This window comes from Podarcis pityusensis (genome assembly GCF_964106645.2).
Source record: "Podarcis pityusensis genome assembly, chromosome: 13".
NCBI lineage: Eukaryota > Metazoa > Chordata > Lepidosauria > Squamata > Lacertidae > Podarcis > Podarcis pityusensis.
In genome coordinates this window covers 31,691,120-31,710,243 of record NC_138038.1, presented here as the reverse complement: position 1 = coordinate 31,710,243, position 19,124 = coordinate 31,691,120, and the positions used below count along the sequence as shown (strand labels likewise).

Below are 19,124 nucleotides of genomic sequence, written 5' to 3'. Positions count from 1 at the left end.
TAAGTGTGTGTGGCAGTGGAATGACAAATGCAAGGGAAGACCATTGAAAATCTGAAATGTTTGGTTGGGAGTCAGATCAACAGTTATTACAGAGTTAGCAATTTAGACACTGAGGGAACTCTGCACCAGCCATCTCCAATAACTCCATCTCACCCAAATCTTGGTAAAGGTTGATTTGCAGATCCTACAGTGGTTGTTGGAGAACCTAAGACACTTATCAACAGTGCCCAACTTAAAAGTGTTGGTCAAACATTCAGAACTCTCACTATTCCTAACTCTGCTGCAAACCGTATATTGCACTTCCCCTCCTCTGTATTGTTACTGACATCTATTTTAATTATAATCAGATACCTAGAATTAGATTTGAATACAAAAAGTTACAATCAGTGGCAACTGATAATATTTTGAGTTGCCAGGCCTGCAATTTTTAACCTTCTTTTTTTTATAAAGGTAGGGCTTCTAGTGCTTATTTAGTATGCATAGTTCCATTGAAACAAACAAACAAACAAACAAACAAACAACAAACAAACAAACACTTTGTGCACATATTTGGACTGGGGAAGACTGTCCATGTAAGTGGGCCCAAGTATGATTTTCAGACAAAAGAGTCATTCCATATATAAAGCCTACCACAAGACATAGTTTTTTGAATTTGTGTATTCCTTGTCAACAAGCTAAACACACCAGTGTTTTAAAATGTGTGTGGAACATTTGCTTCCAGTTGCATGCAGTTCGCCTCCCTACCAAAATCAATTTAACTTTTCAATATCCAAAATACTTTCTCCCCTCTAGATTAAAAGAACAAAAGTATTCCAACCAATAGATGGTACACTGGTTGAAAACCAATGGATTATGGCATTAGTGCAGCTAGCATGAGTTTAATATAAAGTATACCTCTCATGAAGTATCTGTGACCCTGGTACAAGCTCCTATCTAAGACATGACCTGGAAGGTATAGCAAATATCCCGACCCCAAACAGTTGCAGTAAAGATCAGCATACAAATCCTTGTATTTACCAGAAAGTTTAATTGTCACTTTCCTATATGCAGGAGCCAGACTTCAGACAGACAATGAAATTCTGTTTCAAAAGTGAATTTATGAATCACACGCTTTGCTTGACCACAAACCAAGGAATGAGTGAGAGACACTTGCCTTGAAGGGGAGAACTTAACTTTTTCAAAAGGCACAGATCTCAAATCCCTCACATTGTGTTCTGCTTGCTTCTGGATCAGGAATACCCCTCCCTTTTCATTTAGTGGGAGTCTGCAGCACACAACGGCACTCAGTGTCTAGTTAGGGACTCTCTTTGCTCTTTAGGATTAAGGTGTCTGTACTTGCTGTATGAAGCAGCATCAATCTGCATTGCCTCTTTTCATTTCCATGTAATAAACCAATATTTCCCTACTTCCTAGTGTGACAAGTTACTTTTGTTAAAATGATAATTCTAGTCACATATTGACTCCACACAAAAGGTACTAATCCTCTTGGACCTGGGCATTGAGTTGATGTGTGTGGTGTACAAGCATGTTTGTTCAGTCACACACCTCATAACACTCTTTTTATCTTCTGCCCAGTTATGAAGACATCATCCCCTTCAGACAGTTGCATACCCCTGCTTTAATCTTTATCCCAATTTCCATGTCTCCCATTCCCTCCTTTTTTGCATCCCCCTTTGTTTCCCCATTTTCACATTCACTCTCTTTTCCCTTTCACCTTCTTTCTTTCTTATCTCAACCCTTCCTTAAACACAGTTTGCCCCATTTCAATCTCGACTCTGCTGCCTGCTTTGCACATGAACTCTACTACTTAAAGGCTTTCACTTGAACCAGTGTGTGCACGGGGTGTGTGTGAGGATCCTACTATTAGCATTCAACTCCCAACAAACTCTTATTAGTATTTTTATTTTAAATTTATTCACAAATATGACAAAGGCTCATACACAAAAATGAAGAAAAATATACAGTATGCGGTTGAGTTGGTGCCATAAATGTACATCCATAGCAATGGTTGCTTTTTTTTTAAAGAAATAAATAAAAAGGAAATGGCAAAAGCAAAGTATCTACCAGTTCAATTGTGCTAGTATGGACAGTACTGTTTCCATTATTCTATCCTCCTTGTGAAGCTTGGGCATTTCATGCCAACAGTTCTTCCCTGAGAACTCTTCTTTTCTATTAGAGATCCTTTAAAAAGCTTATAAAGCTTTTTTTTTTTTTAATCTTCATTCACTTTGGCCACTGTTTTCTGAACCACTGCTCGATTTTCTTTGATGGTTTTGGATCACTGTTTTCAGAAGCACTGCTTTTCTTTGATGGCTTTGGATCACTGTTTTCTGAAGCACTGCCATAAGCTAAAAATGGGTACAATTTGTCAGTGGATTTAATGGGGATAGAATCTAGAAGGAATCTGGGATTACTGGTGTTATAAAATGAGATTTCCCATTTTTCTTGATCCAATAACAAACCAATCACTGAATAAGACACATTTTGCTTCTTTTCAATCTCTTTCTCACATGGACTGGAAAATAATTTTCCTTGGCTGCTTCTTAGAGCCCAGCAGCCTTCCTCAAAGGACTTAACAACCTTTTTCTCTTGGAATTTGCCGCTTTCAGCCTGAGTCAGCACCCCAAGCTCCCAGTCCAACCTCTCTCCTACCTCCACCTCCCAGTAGTGTTTCCCAGCAGCATAACCTTCTTTCCCCACAAAAATCCGAGTTCTCATAGCAGTTTCGTCTTTCCCTGGGGTGAGAGGTTGAAGGCTGGCTCTTTCTTTATCCTTACTGATGCTGATTTCTGGATATTTATAATATGAATCCAAAGTGACAGCAACTATAAGGGAAGCAATCACAGGGAGAAAGGAAACAATTTTTAGTTCAGGAGCAGTAGATGTTTCAATCTGCTGTAGAAAACACATCTTATTTCATAGCTGACCAATTATAGTTACTGTACAACTTGGATACAGAAACTTCATTTGTTTGTCTATATAGAAATGCCAACACACTTGTGTAGGAACTCAGTACAATAAGAAGACATGGCTGTAGAGGTGTCGTCATCATACCTGCCCCTGTTTCAGAATGTTTTTGTTTTGTTTTTAATTTTACATTGTGTATCTGTTTTCTGCCCTGGGCTCTTTTGAGATTAATTAATAATAATACACATGAGAAAGAGCTCAAGTGCTGATTTCTCTATACAGACAGCCACATGCAAAGTACAGTCCTAAAGAAATCTGTTAGCTCCATTCCTCTCTGGTCTGTGGGCATGTCACCTCTGCACTTTCATACAACTAGAGCAAGGATAGGACAGTTTTATCCGCCCCGATGTTGAATTCTGATTGCCTCAGACTTCATTAAAACTATGAAAGTACAAATTGAATTAATCCATGGCTGTTGTGAAAAGTGAAAAGTCACTGAGTGATGACATTTGAGTCATGTATGCACATCCATGCATTAAGCCTAATTAGGACAGTTTCCTTACCTGCGTATTGCTGAGCTCTTCTAGCCTCTACAAATAGAAGAGAAAATTGATCAGTCATAGAGAACAGAGAAACATCTATGAAACAAGTGAACAGCCCAGAATTTTTCAGAATTGAATAAAGTGATTTAGACCCAATTAACATACTAGAAAACAATACTTCAGTACAGAACAATCATTGCCTCATCAAAAGCCATCTGCCTTACCCAGCTCATTGCAGAGATGACCTGAAGTGAAAGAATATTCCAATTAGTGATATCATTGTTAAAATATATGGAGTTGTGCATCATGACAAACTTAGTCCACATCCTCAACTTATATTTATAGCATTATTATTCCATGACTACCCCTAAAGCATCCTAGGAACTGCAGTTGTTAAGGATGCTGAGAGCTGTTAGGAGACGCCTTATAGAGCTACAATTCCCACGGTGGTTGAACCATCAATCCTCTGGAAAGTGCAGCTCTGTGAGGGGAATAATAATAATAATAATAATAATAATAATAATAATAATTTTATTTATACCCCGCCCATCTGGCTGAGTTTCACCAGCCACTCTGGGAGGCTCCCAATTGAATGTTAAAAACAATACAGCATTAAACATTTAAAACTTCCCTAAACAGGGCTGCCTTCGGATGTCTTTTAAAAATAGGATAGCTGCTTATTTCCTTGACATCAGATGGGAGGGCGTTCCACAGGGCGGGCCCCAGAACTGAAAAGGCCCTCTGTCTGGTTCCTTGTAACCTCAATTCTCACAATGAGGGAACCGCCAGAAGGCCCTCGGCGCTGGACCTCAGTGTCCAGGCTGAACGATGAGGGTGGAGATGCTCCTTCAGGTATACAGGACCGAGGCCGTTTGGGGCTTTAAAGGAATAGTGGTTGTGTGTGTTTCCTCACAACTCCCAGCACGCTTAACAAATAACAGTTCCAAGATGCTTTGGGGAAAGCCATTACTGATAAAGTGGTATAATATTGCTTTAAATGTATGGTGCAGATGTGACCTTGGTCACACTTAGGTCCTACTGAAATTAAAGTAAGAAATTAGTCATGGTGACCTATTTGTCCCATTGATTTAAAGGTGGACTAAGTGCAAGTAACTTTATCTGGATCCAACCTAAGAAAAATATATTGCAGGGTAAACTCATAATACTATTATATATTTGGAATTCTATATAGTACTAACTATACATGAAATAAATGTTAGCAAAAAATAATTCTGATCCAAATTGCAAAATACAGTACTTTCTCCTACCAAAATGCATGTCACCGTCCTACTCCTTCCTTATTAATTCAATCCCTAATCCCTGCCTCCAAATCCATACATCAAATTTTGTCTCACCAACACGTTGTTCCAATTCACAAACACCTATAAAAGAATGACTTGAATTAGAACAATGAAGAGTTAAGAAAATAAACGAGAAGAGGCGAATGACTAAGATGTGAGGTCAAGCTACACAACTGAAGATCCATATAGGTCCTATGTTGCTTTCAGTGCATGCTAGATGCAAAACCCACAGTGCTGCTCCCTGTGACACACCCACACCCGGACCCCTTGTTCCTTGCCACTGCCAGGCATCCACTCCTCGTGCTCACCACTGCTGGGTGTTCATTTTCTCCTTCCCCACTGCATCCATGTCCCTCCTATGTATATCATGAAAACTGTCATTAGCACATATAAACTTTTATGATAATGAGTTATTTCACTGCCCCAAGAACAATGAATGATTCATCAGCACAACATCCACTAAAGTTATTTATTTAGCAGTCAATAGATGAGCCTGTTCCCCATGCTCTTTATTCTACTAGGAACATGGATTTGTTTATTTCATTTTCTATTTTTTAAATACTTTTTATTATTTAAATTTATTATATTTATTTTCTATTTTGAAAATAATTTTAATTAATTTTTAATTTTTATTAAAGATTTTCTTGGGTTATAAAAGTAGGTACATTGTCGCTATTTTCAGCTCGTAGACTCATTTTGAGATGTATATCCAACCCTTCCTCCCAAATGCCTATCTGGAGATTGGGAAGGAAGAGAAAACCCCAAGGGCTCTCTCAGCGCCAACCCAAGTCTGCTGCTGGCCTTTGGTTGTGTATCAAGGAGCTGGTAAGAATGGCTAACATAAGTGCAGGAAAGAAGCTTGCAGTTTATCAAAGACTACAGGCACTTTGTGGCTAGTTATTCATTCAAAGGATACTCACTTGCTTTTCCTGTGTGTTTCTCAGTGTCTACAACAATAAATGAAAAAGAGTAAATCTTAGCACACATGTACCCAGCTTTTCCTTCAGTTCCTGGGATACTTGGTTTAATTTGGGCAGAACACTAGCCTGAAGCAGCCCATCCTCCATTCATTGTAATTTTATAGCCTCTGCCCTCCTTTTACAATTGTGCAGATTACCTTCCTTTTCATAATAAAATCTGCTCTCAAAACCACACAGGGAAGCAAATTCCCTTTAATTTAGCTTGTGCCCAGCACAAAAAGAACCCTATACAGTGGTACCTCGGGTTACATACGCTTAAGGTTACAGACTCCGCTAACCCAGAAATAGTACCTCGGGTTAAGAACTTTGCTTCAGGATGAGAACAGAAATCGTGCAGCAGCAGTGCAGCAGCAGCAGGAGGCTCCATTAGCTAAAGTGGTGCTTCTGCTTAAGAACAGTTTCAGGTTAAGAACAGACCTCCAGAACGAATTAAGTTCTTAACCCGAGGTACCACTGTACTTATTTGTCCATAATTTGGAAGATTTCTTTCCCAGAAGTACTTCTCTCATATACACTGTTTTCATATATGACTGTAAAACAACAAGGCAATTTATGTGGCTTCTTGTTAGCTACGTCAAACGGAAAGCCTACTCTTGAAGAAACACTACAGCAATATTCTTTTTACTTTTGGAAGGATTCATCCCTCCTGAATGGGAAAAAGAAACCCATGCCTGACAATTTCATCCAGTTCTGCCGAAAATAAAGATTAAAGACCAAAAGGGGAAATAAGCAAAGTGAAAGCTTTATACTGAGCACAGAGGACAAAAATCAACATCAAAACAAAATCTTGGGCCTCTTTGCTTGTCATTTGGCAGATGTTCTTCACGCTGGAAGCTCTGGCTGTGCTCCATTGGCTGTGCTCCAAAAGGCATGTTGTGGATCTGCCCAGAGACTCACATGGGAGAGAGAGGAAAGTGATGATCAGCTCATCAGCCAAGCTCAGGAGAGCTGTAGCCATGGGCAGAGGGGAGAGGCAGTGGGGAGGGAGATGGGCTGCAATCCTGCTGGGGTGGAAATGGCTCTTCCTGACTTAGCTTCTGCACATGAGAGTTCTCGTTAGCAGTGGATCTGAAAAAAGCAGGAGGCAGAAGATGGCTTTTGGCAGATCTGCCATGAAAATTACTGGAGCCAATCAATGCTTCAGTTGTGACCATACATAGGCAGTGGCAGGGCTTGCCCACGATGTTTTACCGCTTGAATTCCTGGTACATTATAAGGCACATATTAAAACCAGAGCAATACATATATGATTCTCCTTCTTTTTATGCCCCCCAACATATAAACATCATCACATATCTCCTTCTCCTTGGCTTTCTCTTCTCTAGCTAATAGATCTAGTTTATCTTTTACTCTTTTTTTAATATATCTGGAAGACCCTTAACAGCCCAACTCCAAGTTGTCAGCATTATGGAATTTGAAATGCCTCTTGCAGTTGTCAATTTGAACATGGTTTCAGGAGTTTTTACTTCATAGCAATACGAAATGCCTAGACAGGAGATGAATCGATGAACCTATACTGCAGAAATATGATATGATACGATACGATAATCTTTATTGTCATTGTCCCATACAGAACAACGAAATTGAAAAAATTCTACATCAGACATTGAAAAACCAACAAGCTTGCTATCCCAGTTGGGCTTTTGAAATCTTGCAAGGATAGAAGAAATCCCGCCAATATAAAAAAGGGAGCTTGAAAAAAGGGAAACAATTTCATCTTACCTATTGCTTTGATTACATGATTTTGGTCTGAAAAGAGTGATAGCAAAATGTTAGTCATACACACTCTATACATACAAGTAAGTATGATTAACCAAGGCTTTACTTGCACCAATATAGCTAAAGGGGTATCTTTTGTGGGGAGAGTCCCTTCTACTACTGTGCCTGTTAGCTACTATTACCAACACAACTACTATTAATAATACAAGTTATGGTTTATAAAGCATTAGATCAGGGGCGTAGGAAGGGGGGCGGAGGGGGTGGACCGCCCCAGATGCCACTCTGGGAGGGGTGACAAGATGGCCCCTGCCTCCCCCCAGCTGTAGAGCAGATGAGGGTGCATGCAGTCCGTATGGGCTGCCACTCTTACGCGCCGTCCATACGGGATGCTTCTCGCACGGCAGCCTGTACAGACTGCGCATGTGCGGCATCCCATACGGTCATTGCACATGCGCAGTCCATACAGGCTGCGCCGCCCCGGGTGCCGGAGAGGGTTCCTCCGCCACTGCATTAGCTTGACAAGGTATCTTGAGGATGTGACAGGATTATTCCTTCCTTGCTCAACCCAACCTCTGCTTTGAATAGCTTCAGTCACCAGGGCTACTGTATGGTCATACAGTCATATAGCTATTTCAGCACATTAAGTTTTTCCAGGTAATAAGAGCATTTATTTATTTAATAAAAAAATTCTGGGGCTCACTCATTTATTGTGGTTAAAATTTTGCTATTTCCCCCCTGCTCCTCTTTAAAAGTTAAAGGTACCCCTGACCATTAGGTCCAGTCATGACTGACTCTGGGGTTGCGGCGCTCATCTCGCTCTATGGGCCGAGGGAGCTGGCGTTTGTCCACAGACAGCTTCCGGGTCATGTGGCCAGCATGACTAAGCCGCTTCTGGTGAACCAGAGCAGCACACAGAAACGCCGTTTACCTTCCTGCCGGAGCAGTTCCTATTTATCTACTAGCACTTTGACGTGCTTTCGAACTGCTAGGTGGCAGGAGCTGGGACCAAGCAACGGGAGCTCACCCCATCGTGGGGATTTGAACTGCCGACCTTCTGATCAGCAAGTCCTAGGCTCTGTGGTTTAACCTGCAGCGCCACCCGTTTCCTTTTACTGGGCTTTTAAAAAAGTGTTACTGTTAGTCAGCCTGAAAACAATACTGATAGGGGGGAGGCATATGCTAAAAATATAAACAATTATGGAACAGTACTATAGAAGATGTGCATCTCTCTTAGAGGCATTTACCAGCTTGTGCTTCAGTCTTCTGTTTTTCTGCAGAAAACAAGATGCATTGCAACATTATTCATTTATTTACTGAACATTATATGCTGCACTGTATCTGTTTAGAAAGATTCACAGACCACAATCATAAAGCTTTTAAAGTGAAATACACACTGAAACTATTGGTAAAACTCAGCTAAACTCAGTTAAAACCCACAAGACTGATTAAAAAGTATACAAAAGATAAATATCACTGAAACAGAGCATAGATAACTACGTAAATATATATCTGGGGAGACTTGCTGAAATAAAGAAGTTTGCGGCACCTGTAAAAGTGTAGGTTCTGCGGACTGAAACATTCAAATTGGCATGTAAAGTGGTTCCAAATTGTTAATGGCTTTTCATACTACAGTGGTACCCCGCAAGACGAACGCCTCGCGAGACGAAAAACTCGCAAAACGAAAGGTTTTTTCGTTTTCGAGTTGCCTCGCAAGACGAATTTCCCTATGGGCTTGCTTCGCAAAACGAAGCTTGCCCCGGGGACAGCGGGTCTTCTCTTCGCGCTGCCCCCGGACCTCTTTTGAAGCAAGGGTTTGCGGGGAGATCGCTTCTCCCTGCAGCCCCTTGCTTCAAAAGGGGTCCGGGGGCAGCGGGAAGCGCTTCGCGCTGCCCCCGGACCTCTTTTGAAGCAAGGGTTTGCGGGGAGATCGCTTCTCCCTGCAGCCCCTTGCTTCAAAAGAGGTCCGGGGGCAGCGCGAAGAGAAGACCCGCTGCCCCTGGACCTCTTTTGAAGCAAGGGGCTGCGGGGAGATCACGATCTCCCCGCAGCCCCTTGCTTCAAAAGAGGTCCGGGGGCAGCGCGAAGCGCAGCGCTTCTTCCCCGCTGCCCCCGGACCTCTTTTGAAGCAAGGGGCTGCGGGGAGATCGCTTCTCCCGGTGCTCCGAAGTGGGGCGGGGGGGCGGGAACACCTTCCCCCACCGCCCCGCTTCGGAACGCTGCTCCGAAGCGGGGCGGGGGGGTGGGAACACCTTCCCCCACCGCCCCGCTTCGGAACGGTGCTCCGAAGCGGGGCGGGGGGGTGGGAACACCTTCCCCCACCGCCCCGCTTCGGAACGGTGCTCCGAAGCGGGGCGGGGGGGGTGGGAACACCTTCCCCCACCGCCCCGCTTCGGAACGGTGCTCCGAAGCGGGGCGGGGGGTGGGAACACCTTCCCCCACCGCCCCGCTTCGGAACGGTGCTCCGAAGCGGGGCGGGGGGCGGGAACACCTTCTGAAGGCTGGCGGGGGGCAAAAGTCTTTGTCCCCCCTGCCTGCCTTCCCAGGGGCTTTTAAATCGCCCCGGACAGCGGAGAAGTCCTCCGCTGTCCCGGGGCGATTTTAAAATGCCGCCCGCCAGCATTTTAAGATTGCCCGGACAGCGGAGAAGTCCTCCGCTGTCCCGGGGTTTTTTTAAATGCTGGGGGTGGGAAGAAAAGCCCTTATCCCCCCCCCAGCCTTCAGAAGAGGTCCGGGGACAGACTGTCCCCGGACCTGGTCTGAAGGCGGTTTCCCTAGGAACGCATTAATTGATTTTCAATGCATTCCTATGGGAAACCGTGCATCGCAAGACGAAAAACCCGCAAGACGAAGAGACTTGCGGAACGAATTAATTTCGTCTTGCGAGGCACCACTGTAATAGTAATACCTTCAACTTAGCTTAGTAACAAAGTTGCAGCCAGTGCAGCCAGTATTGCAGCATTCTGCACTGACTGCAGTTTCCAGATCAACCACAAGAGAAGTCCTGTATAGACTGAATTACTAGGGTCTTGGCATTTCCAATGACTGAACTCTTTTGGTCAAGCAATCACAGTTCAGGAATGATTTTAGCTGTGGCACCTGCCCAAGGTGACAAAAGGCACTCCTAGCCACCAGTCACCAGGGATTCAAGTGGCAATATTTAAGGCAGGTGTCATCTCCAGAAACAGAAAGCATGCATTTAATGCTTCTCTCCAAAACAACCAGAAATTAATTGTAGCCATTGTGGATTCCCACACTTCTTGGTTACATCTAACAAATCATAATCAAATTAGACTCACTATAATCAGCGATCTTATTTCAATTGGTCCTACAGCTCTCAGCAGGAAGATGATGTCTGAGCATGACTTCATCTACCAGACCCTGTTTTCCAAGGACGCCCCTGATTTAGAGAAGTCGTCCCAGTTTCTGATTTGATCTCAGAGTGTCCCACTTTTCCTTAGGTTGTCCCCATTTTCATTGGAGAAATGTTAGAGGGTTTGGAGTTATTTGACTCCCAAGCTGTCTGAAGGCAATCCTGTATAGTTTTTTTTTTAATGTTTAATTTTTTATTGTGTTTTTATATATGTTGGAAGCTGCTCAGAGTGTCTGGGGTATAAATAGTAAAACTATCATTATGGAATGGGACATCCCTATTTTCATCAGAGAAATGTTGGAGGGTATGATTTTAATTGTCCATCACTTAGAGACATCTTTGATACTCAAAATGTATCTTGAACTGCCCGTCATCAGAAGATCAGATAGCAAAAGTGTGAATATAACTAATTTACAGAAAATATGAATACAATTTTAAATCAACAAATAATCATTTTAAAAGGCAAATGAAACCCCAGAAAAGCTAAATAACAGAATATTCCATGGTTAGCCATAGTTGAATAATAGGGCTTGATGCTCTGTAGAGGTGGAATTTGTTTTCATCCAAGGAAAGAAAAATAGATGCGCCAGGGAATTTGATTATGATTCTTTATACCTCTCGCAATAACATTGTAGTGAACTCCCCATCCCTTACATAAATGATATGTATAAAATATGTCATTGTCAATTACTCACCACATCGAGATAACTTCTGATAACTCTCTGAAATAAATATAGCAAATTATAGAAATCAGACAATTTATTTATCTGACAGTCCTTATTTCTCCTAATACACACATTTTTGAAGGCTGTTTCTTTTAATATGATGCATTGTTTTCATTAATACAGTGGTACCTTGGGTTACAAATGCTTCAGGTTACAAACACTTTGGGTTACAAACTCCGCTAACCTGGAAGTAGTACCTTGTGTTGAGAACTTTGCCCCAGGATGAGAACGGAAATCGTGCGGCGGCAGCAGGAGGCCCCATTAGCGAAAGTGCGCCTCAGGTTAAGAACGGTTTTGGGTTAAGAACGGACCTCTGGAACGAATTAAGTTCATAACCCAAGGTACCACTGTATATGCATTTTTTGTATACACTTTCCCCTAATATATTTCAGGTTGTAAAAATGAATCACAAAATTCAATAAATTTGCATTTTGGTTCACATCCTGGTTTGCTGAGTCCAAAGTAGGTACAACCACAGTAAAATGTAAACTGCACTAAATTTGCCAACTATCTGTTGGGGAAGTGACTCTGATTGCCTGAAGCAGTTTTAAACTATGCTCATTTTAAAGCAGTTTAAGGAGCAATTACTGGCTGTAGTAAATACGTATTGATTTAACTGGTATGTACCCTATTTCTTCTCTATATCTAAGAACACACCACTCATTTTAATGAACAAGGGTACAAAAAACCAGAAAGTTTCTGTAACAGTTCACATCTACAGTTTAATGGGATTATGAAAATGACAGATTTAATACTTACGTCTGACTTTGTACCCAGCACCAGCAAGAAGGCAGATGAAAATCAACAGAATGATTAGGAAGGGTGCCAGCCAAGGGGAAGTGGCAGGGTAAAGGGCATCTGAAACACACATTAAAATCTCAGTTACAGCAAAACTAACCCAACCGGTTTCAAGTTGCAAAACTAATTAACCAGAGTCTGACTTTGCCACTCACCTTCATTGTCCCAAATTCTCCTGAACTTCCCATTTTGGGAGGGATTGAGATGAAGTTGTGGCAATAGGGGTGCTTCAGCTGTGACCTGCCTGCCTCTCTGGTGAATAGTGGATATGGGAACCAGAAGACACTTTAGCCATTAGCCCAGATGATAACTGATTAAATGCTGCTGAGCAGAACTACAGTTCTGGATAATCTGGATAATCCGTTCAAACAAAGAGCCTTGTGTACTTCAGAGGCATCAAAACGGAATTAATTTCCCAAACCTCTCTCTTCCTATAGTACTTGTACTGAAAACACATTGAAAGCATTTAATCTCTTGGCCCTTTTGCTTCACCCCTACTCACCAGAAATCAGGATTCTCGATTCACTCTCCATTCCCAGCAGTTCGTTGATGATTTTGCAAGAGACTTCATGGTCAACTCCTGATTCTGTTGTAACGGAACTGGAAACACTGAAGTTCCCTGCCTTGGTCTCCGTGATTGTAGTGTCTGACTGTTTACTTCGAACTTTCCCTTCACTGACCAGCCAGAAAGCCTTGGGCTTTGGGTACCAACCGTTGGAGCGGCAGGTGAGGCCAATCCCCCAGCCTTTGTAATCCACCAAGGCAATGGTGGGCTCTGTTCCTTTTGCTGCACAAAAAGAACACCACATATTAATTTTCCATCATTCCAAATATAATAGAACCTATCTAGAGTTTCTGCACTCTGACCAAACACCAGGAATGATACTTTATTACAGTCAGTTCTTACAGTACAAATTTTGTGCCAAGCTACCATTCAAAATTCCTTTTTTTGTATTGTATTGTATTGTTGAGCTACAGGACGATTGGTCCTGTGAGTAATGCTCATGGCTGCGAAGAGATGGAGAAGTCTGAATGAATGAGTTACTGACCTGGGTTCTACAGTTTTAGGTTTGACAACTTGTATTTCTGAAAATCTATGCTTAATAAGGCCCACAGCACCTGGCAATGTCCCTGCCTCCTCAGACTTGTTCAAGAAGAACATCCAGGAGTTAGGTGTAGGTGGTGGAGGCAGCAAGGCTTGGCTGCTGCTGCTGCTGCTATTCTTCATGTGCTCCTCTCTCTTCTGCAGCCATGCATCTTGTGCCAAGTGTCCATGCATACTCTTAACCCCATCCTCTGCTAGAACCCTGCCCACTTCCTTCTCTTCCTCTGCTCTCCCTCCCACCACAGAGCCCTGAAGAAGGTGGTTAAGTGGCAGACACACACACCCCACATACCACATATGCAAAAAAAAAAAAAAAAAAAAAAAGCAATTGGCTTCTGTGGGCTTGAAGCCTGTAAGCTGGATTCAGAGTTTTCTAAAAACATGGTATTCCCCCAAAGGTGCTCTTGCTTACCTGGAGATTCAAGTCCTCTTTCTGCACCCTGGAGTGGGGCAGGCAAACCTAGAGACTCCAGGTCAGCCCCAGAAATTTGGCAACCCTAATAATAAGACTAATAAGAATAAACTCACCTGCCAAAACCAACTCAACCACCACCTCCTCATACCAGTCTCCAAGGAAGACTATACAGGTGTAATTTCCTTGGTCAGACAGATGGGTTTTCTTCAGAATCAAAGACATGTTTCCTTTATTAAGATCAGTATGGGAAAGCTCAGCTCGACCTCGGTATCTGTTATCCTGTGTTTCTGGCCTGTTTCGACCATAATAGGATTTCACGTCAATTTTTTCTGAGGATTTATCCAAGATCCACTGGACCTGCATTCTGGTGCTTTCTGGTATGCTTGAAGTTGTTAATTGACATGGCAGGAGCACTTCTTTTCCAAGGAAACCAACTATAGGGTTTTCGGGTGGAATGATTGCAAATTGACCTTTGGGGAATAAAAATAATAATCAAAAGTTCACCTTAAATTGACCACTACTGACAGTGATTCCTCCGTGGAATTCTTTTTTGGGGGTGGGAAGATATGGCACCCATGTAAGAAGTGTAAGATTCTGCACTCAGGCAGGAAAAACCAGCTTGCCAATAGTACATTTGAAAAGGATCTAGGGGTTTTAGTGGACCACAATCTGAACATGAGTCAACATTGTCATGCTGTAGCAAAAAAGCTATTGCTATTCTAGGTTGCATCAACTGAAATACAGTCATATCTCGGGTTACAGACACTTCAGGTTGCGTGTTTTCGGGTTGCACACTGCACCGAACACAGAAGTACCGGAATGGGTTACTTCCGGGTTTCGGCACTCGTGCATACCCAGAAGCGCCAAACCATGACCCGTGCATGTGCAAACGCAATGTTGCGGGTTGTGAATGCTGCAGGTTGCAAACTTGCCTCCCACACGGATCACGTTCGCAACCCGAGCTTCCACTGTATAATGTTCTGAGGAAGAGAAACAATAGCCCCACTCTATTCTGCAGAATACTGATGAACTTCAGGACAGTAAGAGTTGTTCAACAGTGGAACAGATTCCCTTGGAAAGTGGTGGACTCTCCTTTATTGGAGGTTTCTAAGCAGAGGTTGGATGTCCATGTGTCACTGATGTTTTAGGAGAGGTTCCTACATAGCAAGAGGTTGTACTAGATGACCTTTGGAGTCCCTTCCAACTCTTGGATTCTATGATTCTAAGAAGCATGTTTTGCTCAGCTGTAATTTGCACCAGTTATCTTCAACATTTTTCGACCCAGAACCTACTTTTAACCCAAACATGCATTTGGAGATTCATTTCTTAGTCTTTTATCACAGATTTGCATGGTGGGAGTACCTATGACTGGGTTCTGAGCCACCAGTTGAAGACCAGTGCTTTACACACAAGCATTACCTCAGAGCTGAACTGCTCACTGCATTAAACCTTACAAAAGTAGCTTGCTTACCTACAGTTAGCACATGGGAGATTTGCAGAAAGATCAAGATGCAAACAGTTGTTGATGAGGAAGACATGGGTCAAAGATCTGAAGAATAGGACTATACCTGTACAATTGTTGGAAGAAAGAAATCAAATATAAAATTGTAAGATCCACTGGTCACCATTTATTAATTACTGTCAACAGTTCTGTCTACTTTATTTAAATAAATATAGGCATCTTTGTACTTTAATCTTCATGTAATGTACTTTGGCTTTGTTAAAACTTTATTTATGCTATATATACCAAGAATGGTATACCCATATTTTCCGCTCTATAACACGCACCAGACCATAATACGCACGTAGTTTTTAGAGGAGGAAAACAAAAAAAATATATATTCTAAACGAAATAGTGGATATATGATTTTTGTGGTTCATGCTGTGGCCACAGACATGTGATCTGACAGTGAGTTTGGAGTAGCCCAATGCAAAAATCCTGAGGATCCATGTGGATCCATGCTTTGTAACCATGGAGGAGGGAAGGAAGGGGAACCATGGATCCTCTGCTCACGACTGCAGCAGATCCCCCCCGCCACCCGCAGGCATTCGCTCCATAACACGCACAGATATTTCCCCTTACTTTCTAGGAGGAAAAAAGTGAGTGTTATGGTGCAAAAAATACGGTATATTATGCAAATCTGTATCTTCTTTTGCAAGTGGGTCAGAGGGTCATATTCAAAACAGTGTTTTGTTTTGTTCTTCCTGGTAGCCAAGCTATTTTTGAAGTTTATTTTTCTATTATGCTGTGATTTTGTTATTCTGATTATCTTGTTTTCAACTTATTATATTTATATATTTATTGCATTTATTTCACACCACTTTTCAATCAATGCAGTTGAGGTCGTTTACAATTTTAAAATAGTAGAACACAAATGTAGTGACAGAGACCTCTCAGGTTGACTGACAACTGATGGTATTTGCTCCTGGCCTCGGCTTCCTTTCCATCTCTCAGGGCAGATGGGACTTTAATAGCTCCAGAGAAGGTGAATGAGGGGCTGTCTCAGTAGTTTTCTCAGGCCACCTATCAGGAGCTGATTTGCTATGCTTCCTAGCCTGGGCATCCCAGTTTCTGATTTTCCTCAAGGAACACAGTAGCCCTAGGGACACTGGGGGAGGGGCTGCCTCAATGATTCTGTCAAGTCAATTGGGTAGTTTTGTCAGAAATCTGATATGGACTCTCTGGCCTGGGCTCACTTGCTTTTATGGATTAATATGGATAGTGATTTTTTGGTTATGCATTTGATCTGTACTGCTTTGAGCACAAAGTATGTGGGGAAATGGTACACAAATAAAGTGGCAACAATACTGGTAAGACTTTCTTCACTTTCCCCTAGAGTTGGAAGCAGCTTGAAAAGAAGATTGCTACTTATATAGTATACATTCAATCCAGCGTCCCCGTTTGTCTATTCTTCTACTCCTTCTCCACAAAAGAAATGTATTGCATATATACTGTAGTAAAAAAGATGAATTCAAAAGCCATCTACTCTGTCTCTATTGTAAGTGGATGGATGATGTTTTTCCCCACATCTTGTCAGCATTTCAGGAAATCGGATGCCCTGTTCCAATATTGTTAAACCACAATACTAAATTTTTAAAGTCACAGGTAAATAGTGTTGTGCAGCACCATCTATGTATGTCACACAGTTACTGCTCTTTCTGTCCTACACCACTCACTAATCCACTTTCCTCATGTAAATGTTGATACAGAGCTTTTCACAACACAACATATTGAGGTATAAGAAATATTCCCATAATGGGAAACTGCATCCTCTGAAGTGAAAAACAGGTTTTGTAGAAAGGGTCTAGAACTGGCTAGTTATGCATATGCAGTGAAATGAATGACTATATAGGAGATCCATATTTAACTGAAGAGCTTGAGAAGCAAGACAAACCCTTCAAGTTGAGAGATGGTCAATGACATCCCAGACTCAGAAGACCAGGAACTTGGTGGAAAAAAGTCTGAGACGTCCCATGGCAGAGCTAACTCTGTGTGCCAAGGGATAAATATCACTAGCCAGTGTCAAATGGGAGTGGCAAAGAAGCAGCCATTTTATGTCCATTACAAATGAAAGAAGCAATGACGAGTATTCAGGCTTGTGTGGCTAGGAAGGATCTCTGCAGAAAGGAGAAAGTCACTTTCATTCTTCTTTCAAACACACACACATTTATATTTGTAAACTTACATTTTGCATGGAAGCCCCTGAAATTTATTATCATAAGTATATTTGCAAATGTGACTTGAAAGTTTCTACACGAAGATAAACTAATCCTATATATATCCTGAATGGAAGTAAAGGAAAAGCTTCTCTCCTTTCACCTCACCACCAATTCATCATTAAACAAACACATTCCAATAACTAAAAGAATGAAATGTAATTCTGGAAATATTTTTCTTACCTTGTAGCAAACTGTGAGATTTGTTCGTCAGTTCCTGTACCTTCCTCCCGCTTCAGGTGGACCTGTGTTACGGAAATTATTTACTTTCATTTTCCTGCTCTGCATCAAGATAAGTAACTGCCAACAATTTGCTCTATGGTTAATGGCCCTGTGACAGTCAGCACCTGCCTCCAAAGGTTAAAGGAGTGTCCCAAGCAAACACTAAGCTCCACCGATACTTGTAGAGCTAATGCAGTGATGACAGGGCTTCATTTGAAAGGACAGTCCTATATGAATGGCTCTCTACACCAAGTCTGGTTTAAAGATAACCTTAAGGGAGAACAGAGACCTTGAAGTACTGCAGCAACAATTAGCCTCAGGACAACAGCCCGACAGTCACACAAGGCTCCTGGTCACAGACTTCCGTTCTATGATGAGCTGTGTTGAATTTCTATTTAAAATATAGCAATTATTTCTAAATTTGCATCCACATGTAATGTATAAATCAGAACATGCAAACTGATGCCATCTTTTCCTGATTTGTTTATGCTACTAACGTTAAAGGAGGAGATTCAACAGCATGAGCAGGCACACAGCTCATTCATTCTAAATCACGATAGACCAGGCAATCTGAATTAATGCAGTGAATGTGCAACTTAGCCCTGTTTATTGCCTTGCTTGCTACAAATCTATTTCTACTCAGCTATGGTTTCTTTCTTCTCAATAATTTGATGTGATTGTCATCCACATGGAAGAGTGCACTTTCAATGGTGAGGTCAAACTGTTGGAAAGTTACAGCGCCTGCTGTGGCTGTGGAAACTGATACCAGAGACACATGTTTTCCTACAATTGTGCTGCTGTAGAGGCTCCATGGTGTTTATTCTCTCTGTGCTCCTCCTAGTGGTTATTCCTCTTCTGGTCACTGCTGTAGATGTACAACCTGACTGTCTGTCTCCAGGCACTAAGGTCATCTGCAAGGGATTCCCATGTGACCGGGTTAATGTTGGGAGCCTTCATGACACATCTACAGACATTTGATGTACACAACAACATTTACTCTTAGATCCTGAGATTGAGAAATGGCATCTGTCAAGAGCACACAATGTCAAGTTCTCATGGGCTTTCTTGCTGGAGGTATGTCTCATTGTGCCACCACCAAAGGGTTCTTTAGAGCAGGTACAATGGACATGTGGGCACAGTCCAAGGTGTACTAGCTGCTTACAAGGTAGAACAGCACCTGAGCCCTTGAACTGGTAAGCGGTGGCTTTGCAGGATGGCTCTGCTGCCCCCAATGAGATCCACTGATGGATACCTCTTACAGTAGTCTCCTGCTGGTGGAGAAGCCTATTGGCTCTCTCCACTGGTTAGAATTCAGGGTCCAAC

General features: G+C 42.2%; 2 protein-coding genes and 1 long non-coding RNA gene across 3 annotated transcripts in view; all 3 read right to left on the bottom strand.

Moving 5' to 3' along the window:
- Positions 1-1,252: 1,252 nt before the first annotated feature.
- The window catches only part of LOC308461147, a 95,400-nt gene continuing 77,528 nt past the window's right edge, over positions 1,253-19,124 (bottom strand). The window contains exon 2 of the long non-coding RNA XR_013978817.1: positions 1,253-1,564. This is a non-coding gene — a long non-coding RNA (uncharacterized lncRNA). The remainder of the gene's footprint in view (positions 1,565-19,124) is intronic.
- On the bottom strand, positions 1,875-4,902 carry LOC308461145 (E3 ubiquitin-protein ligase TRIM58-like). Its single transcript, XM_080977810.1, has 4 exons — positions 4,805-4,902; positions 3,674-3,694; positions 3,471-3,497; positions 1,875-2,825 (listed from the first exon to the last, which is right to left on the bottom strand). Exon 4 carries the CDS (start codon positions 2,716-2,718, stop codon positions 2,224-2,226), a length of 495 nt encoding a protein of 164 aa, XP_080833936.1. The 5' UTR covers positions 2,719-2,825; positions 3,471-3,497; positions 3,674-3,694; positions 4,805-4,902; the 3' UTR covers positions 1,875-2,223.
- LOC308461135 (butyrophilin subfamily 3 member A2-like) lies at positions 5,878-17,966 on the bottom strand. The gene is made up of 8 exons (XM_080977786.1): positions 17,763-17,966; positions 15,334-15,430; positions 13,976-14,332; positions 12,845-13,129; positions 12,304-12,402; positions 11,515-11,541; positions 8,694-8,720; positions 5,878-7,479 (listed from the first exon to the last, which is right to left on the bottom strand). Exons 2-8 carry the CDS (start codon positions 15,398-15,400, stop codon positions 7,325-7,327), a joined length of 1,017 nt encoding a protein of 338 aa, XP_080833912.1. The 5' UTR covers positions 15,401-15,430; positions 17,763-17,966; the 3' UTR covers positions 5,878-7,324.

Coding starts and splice junctions, on each gene's coding strand:
- LOC308461135 (XM_080977786.1), bottom strand. CDS start 15,400: ATGTCTTCCTCATCAACAACTGTTTGCATCTTGATCTTTCTGCAAATC. Junction 12,403..12,844: donor ATCGAGAATCCTGATTTCTG/GTGAGTAGGGGT, acceptor TGTGTGTTTCAG/ATGCCCTTTACCCTGCCACT. Junction 7,480..8,693: donor GAAGACTGAAGCACAAGCTG/GTAAATGCCTCT, acceptor CACTCTTTTCAG/ACCAAAATCATGTAATCAAA.
- LOC308461145 (XM_080977810.1), bottom strand. CDS start 2,718: ATGAGAACTCGGATTTTTGTGGGGAAAGAAGGTTATGCTGCTGGGAAA.